The sequence below is a fragment of the Gigantopelta aegis genome, chromosome 8 (genome assembly GCF_016097555.1).
Source record: "Gigantopelta aegis isolate Gae_Host chromosome 8, Gae_host_genome, whole genome shotgun sequence".
NCBI lineage: Eukaryota > Metazoa > Mollusca > Gastropoda > Neomphalida > Peltospiridae > Gigantopelta > Gigantopelta aegis.
In genome coordinates this window covers 59,195,373-59,218,164 of record NC_054706.1, presented here as the reverse complement: position 1 = coordinate 59,218,164, position 22,792 = coordinate 59,195,373, and the positions used below count along the sequence as shown (strand labels likewise).

At 39.2% G+C, this 22,792-nt stretch overlaps 1 protein-coding gene across 1 annotated transcript; it reads right to left on the bottom strand.

Annotated features, from left to right (window-relative positions):
- Positions 1-4,551: 4,551 nt before the first annotated feature.
- LOC121379363 (ras-associating and dilute domain-containing protein-like) lies at positions 4,552-22,561 on the bottom strand. Its single transcript, XM_041507947.1, is given in 13 exon segments — positions 4,552-4,964; positions 6,401-6,540; positions 7,293-7,471; positions 12,130-12,163; positions 12,952-13,157; positions 13,159-13,662; positions 15,087-15,224; positions 16,040-16,193; positions 16,763-16,941; positions 17,396-17,612; positions 18,946-19,177; positions 20,524-20,561; positions 21,215-22,561. Coding segments are annotated over 13 exon segments (3,438 nt in total). The 5' UTR covers positions 22,532-22,561; the 3' UTR covers positions 4,552-4,864.
- Between the last annotated feature and the right edge of the window lie 231 nt (positions 22,562-22,792).

Here is a 22,792-nt window from a genome sequence, read left to right as displayed (position 1 = left end):
GTTACGGACCACGCAGATATTGAGAGAGGAAACCCGCTGTCGCCACTTCATGGGCTACTCTTTTCGATTAGCAGCAAGGGATCTTTTATATGCACTATCCCATAGACAGGATAGCACATATCACGGCCTCTGATGTACCAGTCGTGGTGCACTGGCTGGAGCGAGAAATAGCGCAATGGGCCCACTGACGGGGATCGATCCCAAACCGACCGCGCATCAAGCGAGCGCTGTACCACTGGGCTACGCCTCGCCCTAGTCAAACAAATTACACACAGATATGTGATATTTTATTGAATATAGAGAATAATACACGAGTGGCCGTTAGATACCATTTATCTCACAACGAGTTGTTTAAATAGAGAATAATACATGAGTGGCCGTTAGATACCATTTATCTCACAATAAGTTGTTTTAATAGAGAATAATACACGAGTGGCCGTTAGATACCATTTATCTCACAATTAGTTGTTTTAATAGAGAATAATACACGAGTGGCCGTTAGATACCATTTATCTCACAATGATTTGTTTATATAGAGAATAATACACGAGTGGCCGTTAGATACCATTTATCTCACAATGAGTTCTTTTAAAATGTATCGAACGAGCGAAAGCGAGTTTGATACGTTTTTAAACAACGAGTTGTGAGATAAATGGTATCAAACGGACACGAATGTATTATTTTATTTCTTATATATCCTCAAAAACCAGGTTCTAAGCAAATTCTAAAATCTTTTTGGACTAAAAGTTATTTACAGCCGTTGCACTTACGCGTCACAGACACTTGGATGTCAGGTTAACTATACGTCACAGCCTAATCGATTTCCATCGTGTAATGTTTCATTAGTGGTATGGCATTGGTGACCTGGTCATCACCAAGGAGCAGCCAGTCGTATGTCTTGAAATTGTTAGCACACGTACATGTGTTAACAACCATGTGTAACCAAAACTAACGCATGGTGTTCTCACCAAAGGGTGTGTAAGAAAGAAGCCAAAATGGCAGTCCCGTGACGGTATTTTGTTACGTCACTGTGTGTGTTTCAGGGCTAAACTAATCATTAGTGACGTCACGCCACTGTCGCTCTGCTGGTAAAAGATTCTACCTCTTCTCAATATAGTGGCGCTGCATGCGATATTAATATTTCCCCATAAAAGATTGTTTGTCCAGGGCTCTGACCATCATAACGTTCTCTAATACATCCACCCACGTCCCAAGCCCACCTTTCACCCCGGCTAATTTCAGCTGAAAATACAAATTGTCATTCTCATCCCTGGTCATGTGATGTCCACGTCATAATCATCACCCTGAAAACATCTGATCACAATAGTACCATGTCAACGTATTTTAGTGGGACAGACTACCTGTGTCAATCATTAGAGCGCTGCCAGTATTCTCATCCTAAAACATGAATCACAATCACCTGATCAGACTAGCGACGTGAGTATCTTTTAATTGTAATTATTGTTTGTATAATATTCTGTGACTTCTTTATCTACAGCTTGAGAAAAGTTTGAACTGGATGTGGATAGAGCATAAATCTTCAAGCGATGCGTGCATGCCGGTTTTTGCATTGGGGGTGGGTGGGATGGGGGTGAAAGCGACGTGCGGGTGGGGGAGGAGACGTGTAGCCGCGCTACCGCGCCGTTCAACTTTGTATTCAAGTCTGCGAAAGACATTTTTGAAAAAAACCCCAGTCCGTAGCTCATTCATTCTACGTTTACTTTAACCAGCATTTTTTAACATGGTCAGTTTGTATCCTCAGTGTACTAGTATTTACACTGGCGGGGGATGGGGTGGAGGCGCAGCAGCGATGGTTTTTATATATTTATGCATGTGTATGTGCCCCGCCCCCTATTTTGGCACCTTCCTACGCCCATGATTTAGCCCAGCTTTGTTCCAATTTCGCTATTCCACCGCCATTAAATACTTTATATTGGGACACCAAAACGTCTTCAACAAAATGTAGTGTGCGTTATTATGGGAACAACCTTTTGTCGCCCCTCTACTCGGGTTTCTGATTTGGGGGAGCTGTAGCTGAAAGTCTGAGGATGCAATTTTAAATGAACAAGGAAGGTTGGAAAATAAATGGAATTCACTGTCATGTGCTGCAGCAATGGGAACTTTGGGTGTTGTTGGCGCATCGTCATTTAGAAGCATGGCGTTTCCTGTAGCTTCCAGCGCCATTTACTTTTAATATATCGCAAACCTTTTTTATTGAGGCCTTCCTGTTAGTAATTCTTCTGACCTCCCAATCGCCCATCTCTCTCTCTCTCTCTCTCTCTCTCTCTCTCTCTCTCTCTCTCTCTCTCTCTGTGTGTGTGTGTGTGTGTCTGCAGCCCCCACCCCAGTGTGCATTTAAACGTTCCAAAATACACTTAAAGGGTCAATTCATAATACAGCAGATTCATGATACACCAAGACACCACCCCCCCCTCTCTCTCTCTCTCTCTCTCTCTCTCTCTCTCTCTCTCTCTCTCTCTCTCTCTCTCTCTCTCTCTGTATGTGTGTGTGTGTGTCTGCAGCCCCCACCCTAGTGTGCATACAGACGTTCCAAAATACACTTAAAGGGTCAATTCATAATGCAGCAGATTCATGATACACCAAGACACCCCCCCCTCTCTCTCTCTCTCTCTCTCTCTCTCTCTCTCTCTCTCTCTCTCTCTCTCTCTCTCTCTCTCTCTCTCTCGGTGAAACAAAAAATAAAGCATAATTAAAAATATACTGTACATTTTATTCAATGTTTTCAGCTTTATTTATGTAATAAATTTGTTAATAAAATTGTTAAATTATCACATGACAATTATTCGAGTCCTTGTTACACATTTTATACAAATCAAAAACATTTTGGTTTCAGTTTTATTACGCACATTCGAAAACCATAAAATCTACCCAACATTAATACATAACAAATAATACATTAAAATCGACAAACACCCATCTTTTAAACTACCCGATAAGCCTTCTACAAATCTCACATATTTTTCAGGTTAATGTGATTCCATTCTTTTTAATATCAGATTTGATTTATTTGGTAGCAGGGGCGGGATATGGCCTAGTGGTAAAGCGCTCGCTTGATGCTCAGTCGGTCTAGGATCGATCCCCGTTGGTGGACCCATTGCGCTATTTCTCGTTCCAGCCAGTGCACCACGACTGGTATATCAAACGCTGTGGTATATGTAATCTTGTCTGTGGGATGGTGCATATAAAAGATCCCTTGCTACTAATGGAAAAAATTATGTAGCGGGTATCCTCTCTAAGACTATAATATTATGTCAAAATTACCAAATGTTTAACATCCAGTAGTCGATGATTAATAAATCAATGCGCTCCAGTGGTGTCGTTAAACAAAAACAAGCTTTAAACTTATTAGTAGCAAATCAGATGTGAGGGGAAGGCGGACGTCTGGTGATGTGAACCACATTGCTAGCGCTACAAAAGTTCTAGCGTATAAGTAACTTATGATCTGGTTACCGAAAATCGTGATCCCGGCAAGTGCCCTCTTTGAGTACCGTACCCTATACCGCCATTTATTTACCAATTTCTAAACGTTGTTAGAGGACATATTGACCACTGATGCACGCAAACATCGTCCACGCAGTTGATTTCCCCATTTTCTATCATAGTATATATGATTCCACAGTATATAAAACCTGAATGTAGAAAATAATGTTTAAATTAATTTAAATTTTTTTGTATATAGCCAACCTAGGCTGAAATATGAACAGGAGTGGGGCAGATAACTGATAAAGAATTGAATTCATTAGCAACGTGCTGTCTTCTCCAACTAAAAACAACAATAACACTTATAAACTAAAATGGACACGTTTTCTTATTTTTGCGGTGTGGGTATTTATTCCTCTCTGTTGTGGACATTGCTCCCATGTAGCAACGGCACCGACGTGGTAGAAACTATAATAGTTTGTATCAATATAAGTTGTAGAAGCATCACGAGGGGTATATGGCTTTTTATGTACCCTCTGTGTGTTCTTTTACCCCGAGCCGAAGGCGAGGGGGTAAAAGAGCACACAGAGGGTACATAAAAAGCCATATACCCCGAGAGATGCTTCTACAACGAATTTATCTTGCCGACATGTTAAACCATATAGCCAAATAATCAAAATAACGCCAGAAAATAATTGTTAACAATTTATTAACGGAGCCGTACCACGCGGACGCGAACGAAACCACTTGCCAGTGACGAAAAATAGTTCCGTCGATAAACGAGTTTTTAACTTCAAATGTTTGTAATACGAAATTGTCTGAAACAGATATTAATAACAAAAATAAAAAACTTTTTTTTTATTAGAAATGTATGAAGTAAAAAAATAAAAATATTAAAAAAACAAAACAACAACAACTGTTGCTAATCGCGCATTAATACAATAACACCACGACCGTAATTAGGTGGCCGAGTTCAACATTGCAGCTTTTAAAAGTATTAAAATAGTGTATTTTATAGTAAAAATAAAATTAATTATGTATACTTGGTTGATTATCAATGTTATTTATAATCTAATTATTGCTTTAGCATTAACTGGGGCGGCTGGAAACTGTTGGAAATTACAGACGGGGTATAAGAGAATTTGGCTCCGCCCACAGGGGGATAAGGGATTTGTCCAACGGCAAACAACCAATGGGATTAAAGAATTTTACATGAAGGCGAGATAATGCTATCTATTCAATGACATCACTTTTATCACCAACACACGTCACGTTCATATATTAACTCTTGATTCTAGGTTGTCTCACCCTAGGTCTATTATACTTTCTTTCTTGTCCAGTGTGGCCCACAAGGTTCAAAGGGTTAATACCGTATACCGTATTTTCTCAGGTACAATTCGCCGTATGTATCACCAAATGCGTATTAGTATTTTGTGGATGCTATCTGCTTTATAACGCTTTCATTTCCTTTAGCAATCAAAAAGTTCAGTCTCTGGCCCGACGTCTTGATGAGTTTCATAGCACTGCAAAGAAAATCAGTGAAGACATTAAAGTTATGATGCACATAAATATAGTCTGAGGGAGGTCAGGCGTGGTATAAGGGGAGGTGCCAAGGGACCCGCACCCCTTTTTTTCTCCGTTACAAAAGTAAATAATAAAAGCCGGTTCAAACACAACTTACCATGTCCGCCCCCCTTTATAAACCCCTGGACCCGCACCTGGAAGTTGGCTAAAATATTTTTACAGTTCAACATTTGGCTATTCATATACGTAACCAGGGAAAATGCAGACACAAGGGTACTCTATAGGTTCATATTCGATTCCCTCTCCCCAGGTTCAGACCACGTTACGCCCCTGTTGCAGTGTTATAAATACATTACGGTGACAGTATGCTATAAATTAAAAGCAAATACATGTGTATGTAATCAAAACCAGACTGTTATATTACCAGTACAGTTGATACGTTAAAGTTACTATATAAACGTACGAGTGGTATGCATGGTTGTTACATTTTTAATGTTTTGATTGACAGCTGGTATGTTTTGATTGACAGCCGGTATGTTTTGATTGACAGTCGGTAGTTCCGAGTGCGATAACCTACCCGCTGTCAATCAGAACATCGAATGCTTGCAATAAGCATGCATTCCACGAGTAAGTTATTGCGACAACTGACTTTTATCACGCCCCTAAATGACGTTGTTGGCGCGATAAGGAAGTTTGTCTCAGTGAGAGGTGAAGTTTAAAAAGTGCGGTTATACAGATTTATTGCACATTTTTGTCAATTGGAAAATAATTACGCGTGGCAAAATTATGTTGACATGTTGAAAGACATTTACAATATTAACCCCACGTTTATTGTTTACTATTCATATTATTTAGAGTAGGTACATGTACATGTAAACAAAACCTGTATACAGTAGTGCTTATCTAAAAGGGGCGGGACGTAGCCCAGTGGTAAAGCGTTCACTTGATGCGCGGTCGGTCTAGGATCGATCCTCGTCGGTGGACCCACTGGGCTATTTCTCATTCCAGCCAGTGCTCTACAACTAGTGTAACAAAGGCCGTGGTATGTACTATCCTGTCTGTGGGATGGTGCATATAAAAGACCCCTTGCTGCTAATCGAAAAGAGTAGTCCATGAAGTGGCGACAGCAGGTTTCCTCTCTCAATATCTGTGTGGTCCTTAACCATATGCCTGACGCCATATAACCGTAAATAAAATGTGTTGAGTGCGTCGTTAAATAAAACATTTCTTTCTTCTTTCTAATAGTATTGCTGAAGACCACTGGTTATTAGTAGTAATTTCATTTGGAAGAGAAATTCAATTATTTTTAAAAGGACAATGGCAAATTATTTAAATTAATTTCTAATGTTCACAATGTACATTTACCTAAAAAGAATTCGTATGCACCACTGAAAATAGATATTTCAGTAAAATCAAAACTTTGTCAAGTATTTACCTTTGGTAATCAAAACCGATGATACTTTTGCCATTAACAGCCAGAATCCGATCACCAATTTGCAAATGTTTATTTCTAAAGGCAGGGCTGTCAATAAGAATGTTTTTCACATATATTCCTGCCGTACGTAGAGGAGTGTACTGAAAAGTAAAACATTCCACTTTTAGTTCATGATTTCAAGTAATAAATGTTATTGTTTGCCTAACTTCGGTGATCAGGTTGCATAGTACCAAAGAAGAGAGTTCCGTATCAAAGTCTGAGGTGCACCGTCAACTATTTACGGAGTAAAAACAGCTGTGGGTGTGATTGGTAGTAGTATGTGACATTGATTATTTGTGCAAATACTATTATCCATTGACAATAAATAATACACTTTTATTTGTCATACTGTTGTTATGCAGTATATACCACAGGTTGAAACTAATGCGGAGTACCCCCCCCCCCCCCCGAAAAAAAAAAAAAAAAAAAAAATGGATATGCAATTTTCAGCAAAAATGACGGTGACTAATAAAAACATTAATTAAATGGATGTGACCCCCCATTTTCTTGCAGGTAGATTAGATGTGAGGTGCCACATTTTTTATTGCTGTACTTCCTGGGTGTGTTGATACGCTGCTTATGTCAGGTTTATTAGTAAACGTTAACATTATGGGCAATAGGAATTGATTTGGTCTATTAGAACCATCAATGAAGCAATGAAGGTTACGTACAGGAGTCCGTAGGAACTTCAGGACAAACACAGTGGGGTTTTTTTTAATTATTATTATTATTAGTAGTAGTAGTATTTTAATTTTTTTAATTAATTTTTTTCTTGATCCAGCGAAAACTTATATGTATTTATGTTTATGGCACCTTCCTACGCCACTGCAAATGAAAGAAATGTGACACTCACCAAACCATCAATCAGTCCAAGACCGAGTTGTGTCCCTTCTTTCTCCAACGTTACCGTGACGACCTTGTCAGTGACGTCACTGTGGGTAGTATCCTGCATGTACGGCAATGATCGTCGACATCGTGGTACGCCGCTATCAAACATATCAAGACCGGCCGGTGTAGAGTTGTGGGCTGATTCTAAACATTTAAAATGATATATACAGTACTATATATATATGAAGAGTTTAGGCGCAAAACGCGATATATCTATTTTTCATTTTCAGTAAAAGTGATTTTTTTTTAAATTGGCGTATATCGCGTTTTGAAAAAAAACCCCGGGATTTACCCAATACAAGTTCATAAGGATCAATCACGTTTTGCAGCAAAACAGCGGGCCTACGATTAGCCCTTACTGACATACAATAATGGCTTTAACTAAAATGGTTTATATATAATTATATATATATATATATACCGGTATACAGTGTGTGTGTGTGTGTGTGTGTGTGTGTGTGTGAGAGAGAGAGATAACAATATAAAGACATACGACTGGCTGCTTCTAGGTGATGACAGCAGGGACACATTTCATGAAGCAATCTAGTAACTACCGTATGCACTTAAGATGATGTTAGCGCTAAGCTCGCTTCGTGAAACGAGGCCTATGTCCTAGCTCGAGTCACCTCTAGCCCTCCCCTTATTGATATGTAGCACATCAAAGAGAGGGCTAGAGGTGACTCAAGCTGGCCACTGCCATAATATCCCAATAATAATAATAATAATAATAATAATAATAATAATAAAAACCACAATCGAAATAAATCGATTACTCTGTGACGTGTAAGTTGACCTGAAATTGATTTGTCTGTGCCGCGTTAGTTAAATACAAACGCTAGGGCCGAAAGGAAGTTTTAGTTTCAAACCCGTTGTTTTTTTCTCCAAGATATATAAGAAATATGGTGCTACCTTTGTGTTCGTTAGATACCATTTATCTTATAACTCGCTTAGGTCTCACTACACAGATCACTTCCGGGTGACAGTTCATTCATCACGGTCCACTATAGTTCCTAATTGGGACACATGTTATGGGTCACATATTCACTTCTAGCAAATGGTGAAGAATTAAAACAATATGTATGCTTAATGGTAAGCCTTCTGGCTGTATTTTGCCCATGTTATTTTGTAATATTGTGCATCGACCTTTTGGGACATGGGTATATAGCGCAAGTGACAGCCGGAGTGAATCGGTTAATGAACCACCTATTCGGACCGGTACTACAGCCAGATGCGGTCGTATAGCAAAAAACTGAGACGGAAATGTTCTCAATTTTGGAGTGAAAATAAATGCTTATATAATGTATGTTTGCAATGGTGTATGTTGTTAGTGCCAACGAGAACCCGTTCTATGGGCAATCTTCGCTTGAAGTTGGGCAGTTTAACATGGGTTTCAATGGCAGATGACATCTGTGTAGTGAGACCATAATGTAAAACATGAAATTACTGTTTATCCCAAAATATATAAGTTTAGCAAGCCAAAATGAAAATGTACTAGTGTAGCATCCTTATAAAAGGTAATTACATCGATGTGGATTTCAGCCAAGTGTATGGGGGCCCTATTTGGGTAAATATTGCAAACATGTCAATTTTATTTATTTTTATTATTTTTATTTTTATTTTCTTTTTATTTTTTAGGGGTGTGTGTGTCAAAATGTATATTCTAGTATACTTAATGTAATAAATAAATTGATCTGAGTGTCTAACACTGAGTTTCTCATTGTAAAAGGTCAAAATTCAAGGTCACAAGGTCAATATCCAAATTCACCCTAATTTCTGTGATTTTGTGCATAATGAATTTTTTCGAATGTACAGTCATAATGACACACAGTTTTGATGGTATTGTGAATATATAACATAGTATTCTACTATGAAAGTGGAATTTGTATCTGCCATTAATAATATGTGGATCTTCATGCTGAAATATACAGAAAAAAACAGGATTTCAACACTTCATTATGAAACAATTGTTGCCCCTAGCAACAATTGATGGAAACTAATATTTTTAATGAACTCACTAGATAATTAGCTTCTTTGTATGTTCCCCATATCAGAACTACCAACAAGGTCATACATTACCATATAGTGGCTGTTTGTTTGATGACCATCTATTGTGTGGATGACCGAGGAGTAACAATGTGATATGAAGTTTTATTGGATGGTATGGTGCATCTATCTTTTGGTGTATTGGTTAGAGTTCATAAGTTACATGGCTCTAGTATAGCTTTTCATGGTGTAAATGACCCAAATTATCAAACTGACTTCATACCAAGTTTGACAAAATCGGTCACTAGACTTTAAGGTCTCACTACACAGATCACTTCCGGGTGACAGTTCATTCATCACGGTCCACTATAGTTCCTAATTGGGACACATGTTATGGGTCACATATTCACTTCTAGCAAATGGTGAAGAATTAAAACAATATGTATGCTTAATGGTAAGCCTTCTGGCTGTATTTTGCCCATGTTATTTTGTAATATTGTGCATCGACCTTTTGGGACATGGGTATATAGCGCAAGTGACAGCCGGAGTGAATCGGTTAATGAACCACCTATTCGGACCGGTACTACAGCCAGATGCGGTCGTATAGCAAAAAACTGAGACGGAAATGTTCTCAATTTTGGAGTGAAAATAAATGCTTATATAATGTATGTTTGCAATGGTGTATGTTGTTAGTGCCAACGAGAACCCGTTCTATGGGCAATCTTCGCTTGAAGTTGGGCAGTTTAACATGGGTTTCAATGGCAGATGACATCTGTGTAGTGAGACCTTAAAAACTATTTTAAAATGTATCCAACTCGCTTTCGCTCGTGAAATAAGTATTAAAACAAATTGTGATATAAATCATAAATAGTATCTAACGGCCACTCATGTATTCTCAACACACATCACTTGGCGTACTGGGGCCGAGTGTCTGACGCCCAGTGGCAAAACATATTATTATCTTGCCTGACCCCTTACCAAAATAAATGATTATCTCGTTTCTTAAAACACAAATGATGGTTGAATAGGTAAATTGGATGCTGACTTGATGTGCCTATCTGAAAATAACCCTACGCGGCGACCTACCCTTTTCACTTCATAAGTGTTATATATTCCGGCTGGCTGTTTCTGGGGAATACTGCTATATAATATAATGAATGTCAACTAGCATATTTTGGTATACTCTAAACCACCTTTTTAAAAGCCTTAAAGATCTCACCCCTAGAAAAATCCTGCATTCGCCTCTGATGTGTATGGTTCCAATTATAACAAAAAGGTTAAAAAAAACGTACACTAGTTCATTTATATACTCTTCAAAAAAGTAGGGGAACTCTAATAAAAATTTACAATTGCCAAAATTGTAAAGTATATTAGCTGTGGGGAATGGTTATATGATAATTGTGAATTAATTGGGCAAACATTACAACCGGTAGTTCAGTATTACAGTAGGTTTTATGACCACCAAAGATTTTGAAGAATGATTGAGGTCAGAAGTGAAATTTGAAAGTTGACGTTTTTTAACAGTCAATCGCAAATTCAAACGCTAAAAATTACTAAAAACAAAACAGTAACAACTGTATGATCAACAGAACAAAAAATATTGACAGAAATAATGTTCCACAGTGATGAATGGACCTTCCTGGAAATCGTCAAAATCGAGAATGACACCCCACGCACGTGTACGGGGCAACTGTGTTTTGATATGTTGATAAACAGACCTGAACGTTCTTTACTAGGATGTCTGTGGTAAAAACGTATGTTCGGTCTAATAGTTGATATTAACATAAATATTTCAGGTTCCCCTACTCTTTTGAAGAGTATATATATTAATATAAATAAATGAACCGTCTACCCACCGTCCATATGATTTGTAAAATATTAAAAAACAATAAAAAAAAGCTCATACATTAGAAGTTTAGAGAAGTTTCGATTTCACTTGGAATATTTTAATAGTAGTGATAAACGATATTTTATATTATATCATAATGGTGAATTATATTATAGGATAGATTGAGTTCTGTTGATAATTTATTTTATCATATTATTTTAATATATACATCAAATATATATGCAATTAAAGAAGCATGCTAAACTCGCATGCATAAACATACACCTCAGTCACTCTCTGTATTGAGTTCAAATCAGAATCATCAACATATTGCATAGAGACTGCGGAGTGTATTTGAAAGACGTGTGCGCACGTGTGTGTGCTAGTGTGCTGGTCAGGGGTGGGGGTGGGGTGGTAATGCAAATACATTATTATTGTAATTCATTATTGAGTTCCCGAACCTGTTCGTGAGGTTGTTGGGGGGGATGGGGGGGGGGGTGAGGGGGCATGCTCCTTCGAAAACAAAATTTGAATTTCAGTGTGTTAAAATACGGCATTCCCAGCCTTTGTGCCGCAGCCCCTGAAGCAAAAAATAACATATGTATGTCCAGACTATGTTTACAATGCACATTCAGTCATCACAAGTATAAATAATTATAATTATAAACAATACTGAAAACAGACAGCTGCGTGATTATTTTTGCTCAACTAGACAATTTAAACAAATCCTAATAATACTACAAATAATAATAAGAAAAGGCAAAGAATTTCCGATTACAACACAAAGCATGATGGTTGTACGATTAATCATTAAAAATAAAGCATACAGCGGTACAATCATGCATTGTCAGCAAAAGGAAAATATATTATGCAGTAGGCCAAAAGTTTATCTATTACCAAAGCGAAATATCAAATTAATTAAAACAATAAGCAATGCAACAAACAAACACGCATAAAGCAAAATTGTACCACTTTGTACATAAAATCATACCTGAATTTTGTTTGATGTAAGTAAAGTTAGCAGTCTGCAACACAAGTGTTTTAAAAACATTGTAAATTGTGTAATAATTACATTAAAATTTACCAGGGCCCCGTTCCACAAAGCGATCTTAGCCCTAAGATCACCTTAAGTTCACAGCTACCTTATGCACTAAGGTGATCTTAGGGCTAAGATCGCTTCGTGGAACGGGGCCCTGACCATTATAATTAAAGTCATTACTACACAGTTCAAGATATCGATGTACAGGATATACTTGTACAGGATATACTTGTACAGGATATACTTGTACAGGATGTACTTGTACTGGAGACTATGAGACTTCAAAATGTATTCGAAATCTCTGATAATTGTAATAAAACAAATGAATGGGTTATTCATGTTGTAAAATATTTATCATGTATTAAATTAACAAACCAAGTTGCACCAGACTGTATATCTAGATTAACAATTACCCTGTTTAATATTATAATTAAAACAAAGTCTCTGATGAAAACCACAAAGTAAAAACTTCAACGTTTCGTCAACTAAATGTTGGCATCGTCAGAAGAAAACTGTTTAATATGACGACTTTTAGTTGATTACAACTTAAACTATAGTTCTTCCAATCGGGAACATCGTTTTCTTACTATGGTATGTACTACAACGTATTTATTTCTGAGCTGATTGTTTTCTAAATTGCACACAAAAATAGTGGGGTTTTTTATTTTTTATTTCCAAAACACTTTTACTATTCTTCTTATGGCAAATTAAACTGAAATTATTTATAAAATAAACCAATAAAATATTTAAGTTATAGTTTTATGTTTCATTTACCTGATTTACTGAAAGCTTCGTGCGGTAACTCCTTCCATATATTGTTAGTTGCAATGCTGTTGGACCCTGAATATCTCCTCTTATTTGAAACTTCATCAGAATACGACTGGGTTCTATGGGACATCTCGTTCTGCCTTTTGTTGCTGTTGCCTTGGGAGTCAAGATGGCTGCTTGTACGCGATGGTGGTGAAGACGACGCTGCGGCAGAGCAGTGTCTACTTCGTGTCGAGACGCCGGTCTGATGCAGGCTGTCCACGGACCGAGAGATGTTTTTCGGCAACGCCGAGGATGAGGACTTTCGATGAACCAGAGAAGGTTCTTCTGGAGAACCTGGTTCATCGTTTGTTGGAAGCTTCAGAGGTGGAACTTTAAAAGTCGAATTTACCTTCCTTGTCACTGTCTTACCCGACATGCTTTTCGACATCGTTTGAGAATGACTGGCATTCGTTACCTGCGTTGATGGTTTCTGCAACCAGTCGTCGTTGTCGTTTGAATTTTGTTGAGATTCCACGAACGAATTGAATTTGTGATTCTGAGGTTGTGTTGTCCACGGATGACTCTGTCGCATTTTGTGTGATGCTGGATTTTGATCAGGATGGTTTCTCTCCTGGTGCCCTGCGGTGTAGTAGAATGGCGTCTTGGGACCTGTCTGTCTTGGCTCGAATGATACACGCGGTGTGTTACTAACACTGAGGCCACTGTCGTTGTCATCTATACAAAAAATATAAATGAGGAATCTTTGTTAACTGATGGTTAATCGGCATCGGCTAGGTAGTGGTCAAGCCATCGGCTTTCAATGCTGGTAGCAGAGGCGGATCTAGGGGGGGGGGGGCAAGGGCCCGCCCCCTAAATTTTGCAACAATTATAATTTTATTATATATTAATTTTAATTTTTTTACGATCCCCTCCAAGCCTCCTTCAAAATTCCATTGGCATTCCGCCTCATGTCATTGGGCCCCCTCCTAAATGGATTTTCTGGATCCGCCACTGGGTAGGTACTACGTTCGTATCGTGGTACTGGCTCCTACCAAGAGCGAGCATTAACAATTCAATGGGTAGGCGAGTGGCCACTTCACTAGGGCCTCTACGAGTCCAAAATATTGGACTCAAGTACTCAAGGGTCAAACTCGACCCGGATCCGAATCCCCGACACTTACTAGATAATAATGAGACTAAGGAATAAAGTAAAATAGCATTATGCATCTTAATTCCAGTGCTTTGATTGTTGACTATTGAAATTTTCCCCACTGAAATTTTGACCGTTGACATTTCTACCATTCACATTTAGACCGTTGACATCCATTTTTTGCCTTTATCATAGTTTGATACCCAATAGCCGATGTATTTTTCGTGCTGGGGTGTCGTTAAACATTCATTCATTCATTCATTCATTCTTAATTCCAGCACTGAACATGGATGCCTAACCATGCCATTGAACTGCATTCCACACATTCGACTTTCATATTCTCTCCATGTCTCACAGCCCTATAATGTAACCGGCAAAATGACGTAAAAACATATAATTAAATGAAAGTGCTGTGCTCTTCCTTGCACATGTACTGGAGTACTGTGAATGGACTCGAGTCTTGCTTGACTCGACCCGTCCTGGAAAGACAGCATAGATATCTGAAATGTATGCCCACGACAGCGTGTTTGAACCGTAATAGGATACAAGCACAGAAATAAAATTAAATGAACTGATAGCAATGTGGTTTAATTCGTTTACCATTTTGAGAAACGAGAAGGAACATTTCTGTTCTAAATATCAAAAACAGTTCCTTTGAATGAATGAATGAAGGAATGTTTAACGACACCCCAGCACGAAAAATACATCAACTATTGGGTGTCAAACTATGGTAATGCAAAAAAATAAAGTGATGATCAACATCAATATAAGAATTCAAGATTTAACTAAAAACAGTGTAAAGAACTGTGCAAAAATACAAATATCACAGATAGATACTGACTTTTACTCAAAATTTCAATTATGTGCTGTATTGGCCATTCTCAAAGAGAATGTTACACCCCTGCACCACGGTGAGGTTACAGCACGCGCAGGGGCAGTTCTTATGAATGCAGTTTAACTTGATATTAATATATAACAAATATGCAAATATGAACACGTTGGTATTAACCTTCAATGGCGCCATACAGGTTTTGTAGAACATCAAGTTGTCTGTAGAGACCTTCAGGGAAATGTTGCGTTAGATCCACTTTTGCTCCTTCCTTAGGTACCACGAATGCTGGATGAGACGACAGACTAACTTGAAGATCTGCAATAAATATAAGTAATGTATAGCGATCAAAAACATAGGGGGCAGGACATAGTCCAGTGGTAAAACGTTCGCCTGATGCACGATCGATGTAGGATCCATTCCTGTCGGTATACCCACTGCTATAACAAAGGCCATGGTATATAAAATCCTGTCTGGGATAGTGCATATAAAAGATCCCTTGTTGCTAATTGAAAAGTGTAGCTCACGGAATGGCGACAGCAGGTTTCCTCTCTCATTGTCTATGTGGTCCTTAACAATACATCAGACGTCATTTAACCGTAAATAATACACCCCCCCCCCCCCCACCTAGGAACTGAACCTAAACTACATGTATTTATTTTCATCTTACTACATGTATCTATATAAACCAAAATATCTGCTTGTACCCACGCACCTCACTTGGGCGTATTTCCCCACCCAACCCCCACCTCACATATCTTTGCTAAGGTGTCTGTTTCCTGCCCCCCAAATAGGGAATATCAGAGTAGGAAACGGGTATTGCCGTTTTGACTGCCGTGTGCAGAGAAATGATTTGGAATATGGGAACTGTTTTGTCTTTCAGGGGACCTTTACACTCCACACTCAAATCACATTCAGAGTACTAAAATGAAATGTCTGGGGTTTTTTTTTAAATAGAGGTAAAATATGGCGTGTCCCCCCCCCCCCCCCACACACACACGCACACTATGGTGAGCGTGACCCTCACTGGAAATGTTGCCCTCACCCTCACCCTTTCACTCCAGATATTGTCCCTACGGGCCTGACAGGAAACCAAGTTCATAAAAATACTTCAGAGAATCGCTGACACAAACCTTGTGTACTCTGGAGATTAAAGGTTGCCATGTCAGTTGGGAACCAATCTTTTGGTGCCTGTCGTCGGGGGCCGAGATCATAGTTGCTAAGCAACTTCAGAAGTTGTACTTCATTCAGGGGAGAAAACTGATTACGAAAGGCTTGCCAATCCATCTGCAAGTTAAAGACGATGAAACCATGCAATTAACTGCACAAAACTGGGTACAAAAGTGTGTTCTTATGCTAGGTTGAAGACTACCAACTGTCAATACAAAGTTGGCCAACTTTCTGTAATCACGACTTCTACGGCAGTCCAGTTGTTAGTTTGAGCGTTCTTACAACTCAATTCTCGTCGTATAACCCACTAGTTGTTAAGCTGAGCGCACTCGTCGTAAATCGGGGGTGGGGAAATTACAACGCAACAGTCGAGATGGCCAACTTCGTTCTAACAGCTGACAATCTGAGCTTAACATAAAATATATAAAACCAACATGAAAGCATACAACTCTATGTCCAATCCTGATGCAATAGGGCCTACTAGTCCGATATATTTTCTGTCAACTGAGTTGAGTTTGATTCAGTTGACGGCAGATGTATCGGACTAACTGTAACAAATACCGTAGGTAATTTCTTATTTAAAAAAAAAGGTATTGGCTACAGACAGCTGCAAAAGAGAGAAAAAAATAACACAATTATTTCTGTCAGAATATTTATACTAAAAAAACGGTTGGTTTAACACCTACTCGCATCAGTATATGCTTAGACATAGCTAGCAGATCAGCGACAGCTATGAGTTTTTCAGATATTCGAAGGTAGTCCATTTCAAGGTCAGCACTTGCCGCCCAATCTTCCAAACGACTCAAAGTGGCTTGCAGACGAACTCCAAACGTCCAGTTGTAAGCACACTCATCCTGCTCTGAAACTAACCATGAAGCAAATATTATATTTCAAACAGCAATGTCTGTAGTAAACCAAATATTTAGTTATCCAAATACAACTATATTTAAAATTTTGCACAAGATGCCATTTTGTTTTTAAAAAGCAGAAACCTTTAACAGACTACCTTACTATTTCTCCCAAGTTATCTAATTGTCAGTTATTAACCTATGTTAAGCAACCAATTATAGAGGAGTAGGCTGGGGAAAGGTAAGGACGACCCCCCCCCCCCCACCCTCCCGCCGCTGAGGCTAAAACAGTTTTCACAATGCAATATTAGGCTAAACTTATAGGTATACGTCCAGGAAAAATGTAGACAATAGGCCTCTAATGCACGTTAATGTTATATATAATATACAGTGCATGTTAGTTTTTTTCGGAAAATAAAGGCGTACCCCACCTAGTGAAACCTGCCTCTATTGTGAACTTGAAGAGAATACCTTTTGCAATGATCCTGTTGAACATGGATGTACTCAGGAAGAAGAAGAGGTACATCGTGAGCTGTTTGCTGACGTCACTGTGCAGCCTTACGTCAGACGCTACGTCCCTGGTGGTCTGCAGTATGTTGATTGTCTGAGCAACGGCATCCTTCTCCATGTACTCGCTACTACAGAACGGGTTGCTGTCCAGGATGGCAGATATCAGAGGGTAAAGAACCTGCAAAACAATGGACATTCCGGTTTCATTGAAAGTGGGACAGCTACTAATGTTTTCATATCGCAAGACGGTTCAGACACGTCTGTTTGGGGCAAACACTGACATCACCAATGATTCTGTCCAGTACAGAACGAGTATCCTATACCATAAGGAAATCTGTGCTAGGGATAGCAGATATCAGAGGATAATGAACCTGTAAAATAATGAATGGACATTCTGGTTTCAAACTTTTATTACGCTGAAAATGGGAAAGCTATTAATGTGTTCATATCTATTGACACGTCTAATTTTGGGCAAACTCTGACATCGCCAATGCTTATGTCCAGTACAGAACGAGTATCCTCTGTCATAAGAAAATCGATGCTAAGACATATTACGTTGGTTGGACGAAATCGTTTGCGGTACTACTAATAATAAGTAATTATTCTTACTAGGCAATACTATACACATTAACTTGGAGAACTGCCATCCAACCTACTCTAATTCGGCAACCTGAACTGTCCAAGAAAGAGAGGTCAACGGCAGTGACTTTGCCCTTTCCCAATAAGTTATACATTTACTCAGACTTGGAGCTGAAAGAGCTTTACACTCGATAGCGTAAGAACTGTTCCAGAGAATACTACACGAGTGGGCCGTTGGATACCATTTATCTTAAAACGAGCGAAAGCAAGTTGGATACGTTTTTAAACCACGGGTTGTAAGATAAATGGTATCTAACGGATACGAATGTTGTATTCTATTTCTTACACATCCAAAACTTAAACGTCATACTGTAATCAGTTTCACGTTAACTCACACGTCACAGAACAATTAATTTCGGTCATCTTTATTGTATTGGATGGTATGACTCTGGTGACCGGATCATCACCGTGGAGAAGCCAGTCACAAGTCTGAAGCGTTATCTTCAACATATATTGGAGACGATATTTATCTGTACAACGGGCCATCCCTTACACCCGTGTGTAAGATTTTTTTTCGCAATTCTTTTCTCGTGGCAACTATCGTCTGAGGTGTTTGCGTCGCAGGATCGAACCATCCCGGTGGATCCATTCACCTGATTGGGTTTCTTTTCGTTCCAACCAGTGCACCACAACCGGTGAAAGGCTGTGGTATGTGCTTTCCGGTCTGTGGGAAAAGTGCATATAAAAGATCCCTTGCTGCATTAGGAAAAATGTAGTGGGTTTCCTCTCATGACTAGGTGTCCAAATTACCAAATGTTTGACATCCAATAGCCGATGATTAATTAATCAATGTGTTCTAGTGGTGTCGTTAAATAAAACAAACGTTAACTTTTCGTAGCAACTAAACGCTTGACAAATCGATCTCCACCGACCTTAGTAACGGAGTAGATCGTCTGCTGGAAGGTGAAACTGATCATATCCTCCAACCCAACGACAAGCTCGTGCAGACCGGCGTACCGGTCATCTTCTGGGTCCGGGTTGGCGCCATATGACGTCACGTCGTGCTGCAAGTGCGTGTACAGCTGAACACAGTTGGAGAGCCAGAAAAACAGATGTCGTAAAGGATCTTTGTCCTTCTCCAACGCATTTGGATCAAACAACTGACTGGAATGACAAAATTAATAGCATACGTTTATTTTGTTACCTTGTATTTCACGGAATATATGTTTACGTTTGCTTTTGACACCCAATACTAATAGCCCAATATATTATTTGTACTGAGGAGTCGTCGAACAATCATTCATCCATTCATTCATTCAATTGTGTACCCCTTCATTCATTCGTTAGTAGAAGTGCACTTACATCTTAATGACAAAACTGTTACCATAATCAAAAATCGCATCAGGGCCGTAGCTTGGATGTTTTGTTGGTGGTGGTGGGGGGGGGGGGGGGGGCAACTGATTCTCATTAGTTAGTAGTCTAAAACTCGTTAAACGGTTAAGAAGAGAATTTTCTTTAAGTGTATATTTTTTTCCAGATTTTATCTGGGGGGCAACTCACCCCCTTGCCCCCCCCCCCCTCCCGCTAGCTACGGCTCTGCGTATCACTGCACAAAGTAGAGTTAAAGGGACGTTTTGACAAGTCCATGACTGCTACCATAAAACTCTGTCATGTGAACTGTCTTATAAGAGGACTGCCACTCCTTCCTGACAAATCTGCGGGAAGACTAGCTGCCACTCTCAAAACAGCTGAACATGAAGTGACTAGTCGATTTGCGGCCATCACGGATGCCTACACGGTACTGCAACGACTAATCTGTACTGCATACACGTTTTACTTGTTATTTTAGTGACCCTGTTTGTCAGCAAGCTGGTAGACCAATATTACAGCATGACTGCATGAGGAAAAATCAAAAATGGAATGTATATTTTAACACCATCTCGGTACATTTTAGCGGTGGATGGGGGATTTTCCTAGAGGGGGATACAATGTTTAAAACAGTCATCTCCAGTATTTAGCGAGGAGTTGCAACATTTAAAAGGGCATCTACAATATTCAAAGGAACGCATTCGTTAACATGTATTATCTATATTGTAATCTTCCAAAAAAATATCAAGCTGACCAAGATATATTTTCCCCACTAAAACAAAACCCCAACAAAAACAACATTGAATTGGGGTTGAGGCGCTGACCTTCAGCACCATCCTCGTGGATCCGTGTCTGTATTTGTTTAGCTACGGTTATTATTTTATTTACAAACGTATGGTTATTGTAACACATGGTTTAGATACCTAATAACAGTGAGTTGGCCGTTTTATGCAAATACCGCGACTTTTGATACACCAGTTGTGGGGAGCTGCTTAAGAGGGGAAATCTCGAAATGGTCAACATACCTTGGTTCTACAATACGATTGGTTTGACATAATTATATATTAGTTTGTGAACGGAAAGTTGTAAATTTAAAGCCAAAACCTGTTTAAACAGTAAATGTACTACAAAGTAACACAAACCTTTGATACCGTTGAGATGAAAACGTCTTGGCTAGACTCTGCAAATATAAAAAATAGCAACCATTGAGTTAGATAAATCAAAGTAATGGAACAAACAAGATACAGGGACATTTGTTTAGTGTATCTACAAAAACTAAAGTGACTTTTATCACAGATGTTCCAGGGCCTAATGCTATCGTGTTATTTATAATGGGTACTGTTTATTATTTTATAACTCTAGCATTGCCGTTGGAGTTGTTGTCAGGGTTTTAGTATCTCAAATGGGTACAACAGGTTTTTTGTGTGTTCCGAAAACAGCTAGGTATTTTGCTGTTAACAGCTGACGAATTGTTGTATATATTCAGTACCGCAGTTCAAGTTCTTTTAATCTCATTTAAGCATAACATTTGAGTGGTTTTAAGGTGAAACGTTTTGAGGTCAGCATGCTTCTACATAATAGTTTGGGTGTGCTTATTTTAGTTATATACTTATTTTGGTCCCAGCGTTTATTGCCTTAGCTTTGTTGCAGTCTAAAGCCCTGCTTTTATGGATTGCCAGCCTTTATAATATCATATATATGCAGGATAAAATATATGAAAATGTTTTAATACAAGTACTTCCAATTAATCATAGATTTGACTATTACACTATCAGTGTGTCCATGAGTGTGTATGTTGTCAACTACTACTAGCAACTATTGAAAGATACTTACCGCTATTTTCGTACGAATACAGTATAAAATCCGTTTGTATAGATTACTAATGTGGTGCCTGCTGAATTTCCTGACAGCACAGTCTAAGCAAGCCACAAAGAATACTGCTGGGGCTAGGGTGTAGTCCCCCGTTCCAGCACAATGAATCTCCGTAATGGCGTTAACGAGCTGATCTTCCTTTTCTTTGGAATACATCAAACTAACTTGGTATCCCTGCTGCAGATCATCTGCCGCCTCGAAGGAAGCAGACGTCAGGTCTTCTGATGACGTCACGTTGAACTGGTCTTCGAGGCCGTGCTCCTCCACGACTGATCGCGACGACAGCGTTGCGTTGATGTAGTTCTGACTGCGCGTGAACCAACACAGTTGTTGAGGGATGTCGTGTCCACCTGTGGGGTCTTTGTACAGAAACATGTAGTGTCTCCCCACGGTCAGTACATCCCCTGCATACATGTCGGTCCTTCCGTGGACATTGTGTCCATTGATTGTAACTCTGGCAGATTCCAGCACATCCACTTCCACAAAGAAGGAATATCTCTGATCAGAATGGAAGCTCGATATGCACTGTTGTAAGGACTTCAAATACAAACGACAGTGTAGTGGAAGAATATCAGGAGCAGGTAGTCCTATTTCTGACGCGTATGGGTGCCCTTTGAACTTCCCTACTGTAGTACATTTGGACTTTAAGGGATATTGCATTGAATCAGTGTGTGTATCGAAGCCTCTAAGAGTCAGTAAATATGGATGCAGTGCAAAAGTACTAGACATTTTTGCTTTCGAATTGCTGTCTGAAAGATCGTGCACATTAATACTATTACCTTTGGACATATCGTCACTAGCATCGCCTGCACCACCCCATAAAGTCGTGTAGGGAATTGCACCAGCAGGAAGTTTAGAGATCATAATCTTTCGGGCATTTTCATTAATTCCCGAAGTGTCGTCTGCTACAATTTCACGAATAACGTCACTTCTCTTGTGCAACTCGTAGCGTCTGCAAAATCCTTCCACAGGTTTCCAGAAATCTTGCAGCTCTAATGGTTTGTCAGAATCGCCAAGGACACGAACATAAACCGTATTCCAGACGTTATCCGAAGTCTGTTTTCCAACAGAATCGCAGAGCACATATTGCTTGTAAACATTTGCTGGCTGGCTGTATCTTTCCAAGGCTTGTTTGACGAGCTCCTGTGATGTGGATCTTGACGAGGCAAGGACACTCTTGTATTCTGCTCCTGGAAGAATAGATTCTCCAAATATCTTTAACACACCAGGAGCTCTATCGTCCACCGAAAGCTCTGCAGATTTGACCGACTCGTGCATGATTTTATCACCCTGAGATGTCGACAGACTCCGGGAAACCTTAGCTTTAAGCATCGATCCACTGCCCCTAGGGGTCAGACTATCTTTACCTGCGGCGCCATGTTGGTGTGTCGCCCTTTCTTTGTTCATCTTGCTCGTTTCCGGTGTGCTCATGGCTACCTTTTATATCAGATGCTCTGAAAACAGCCAGCAGAGTTTATTAATCAATTATTATTTTCAATATAATCACAGAACTTCACGGTAAATTTAACTCAACATACT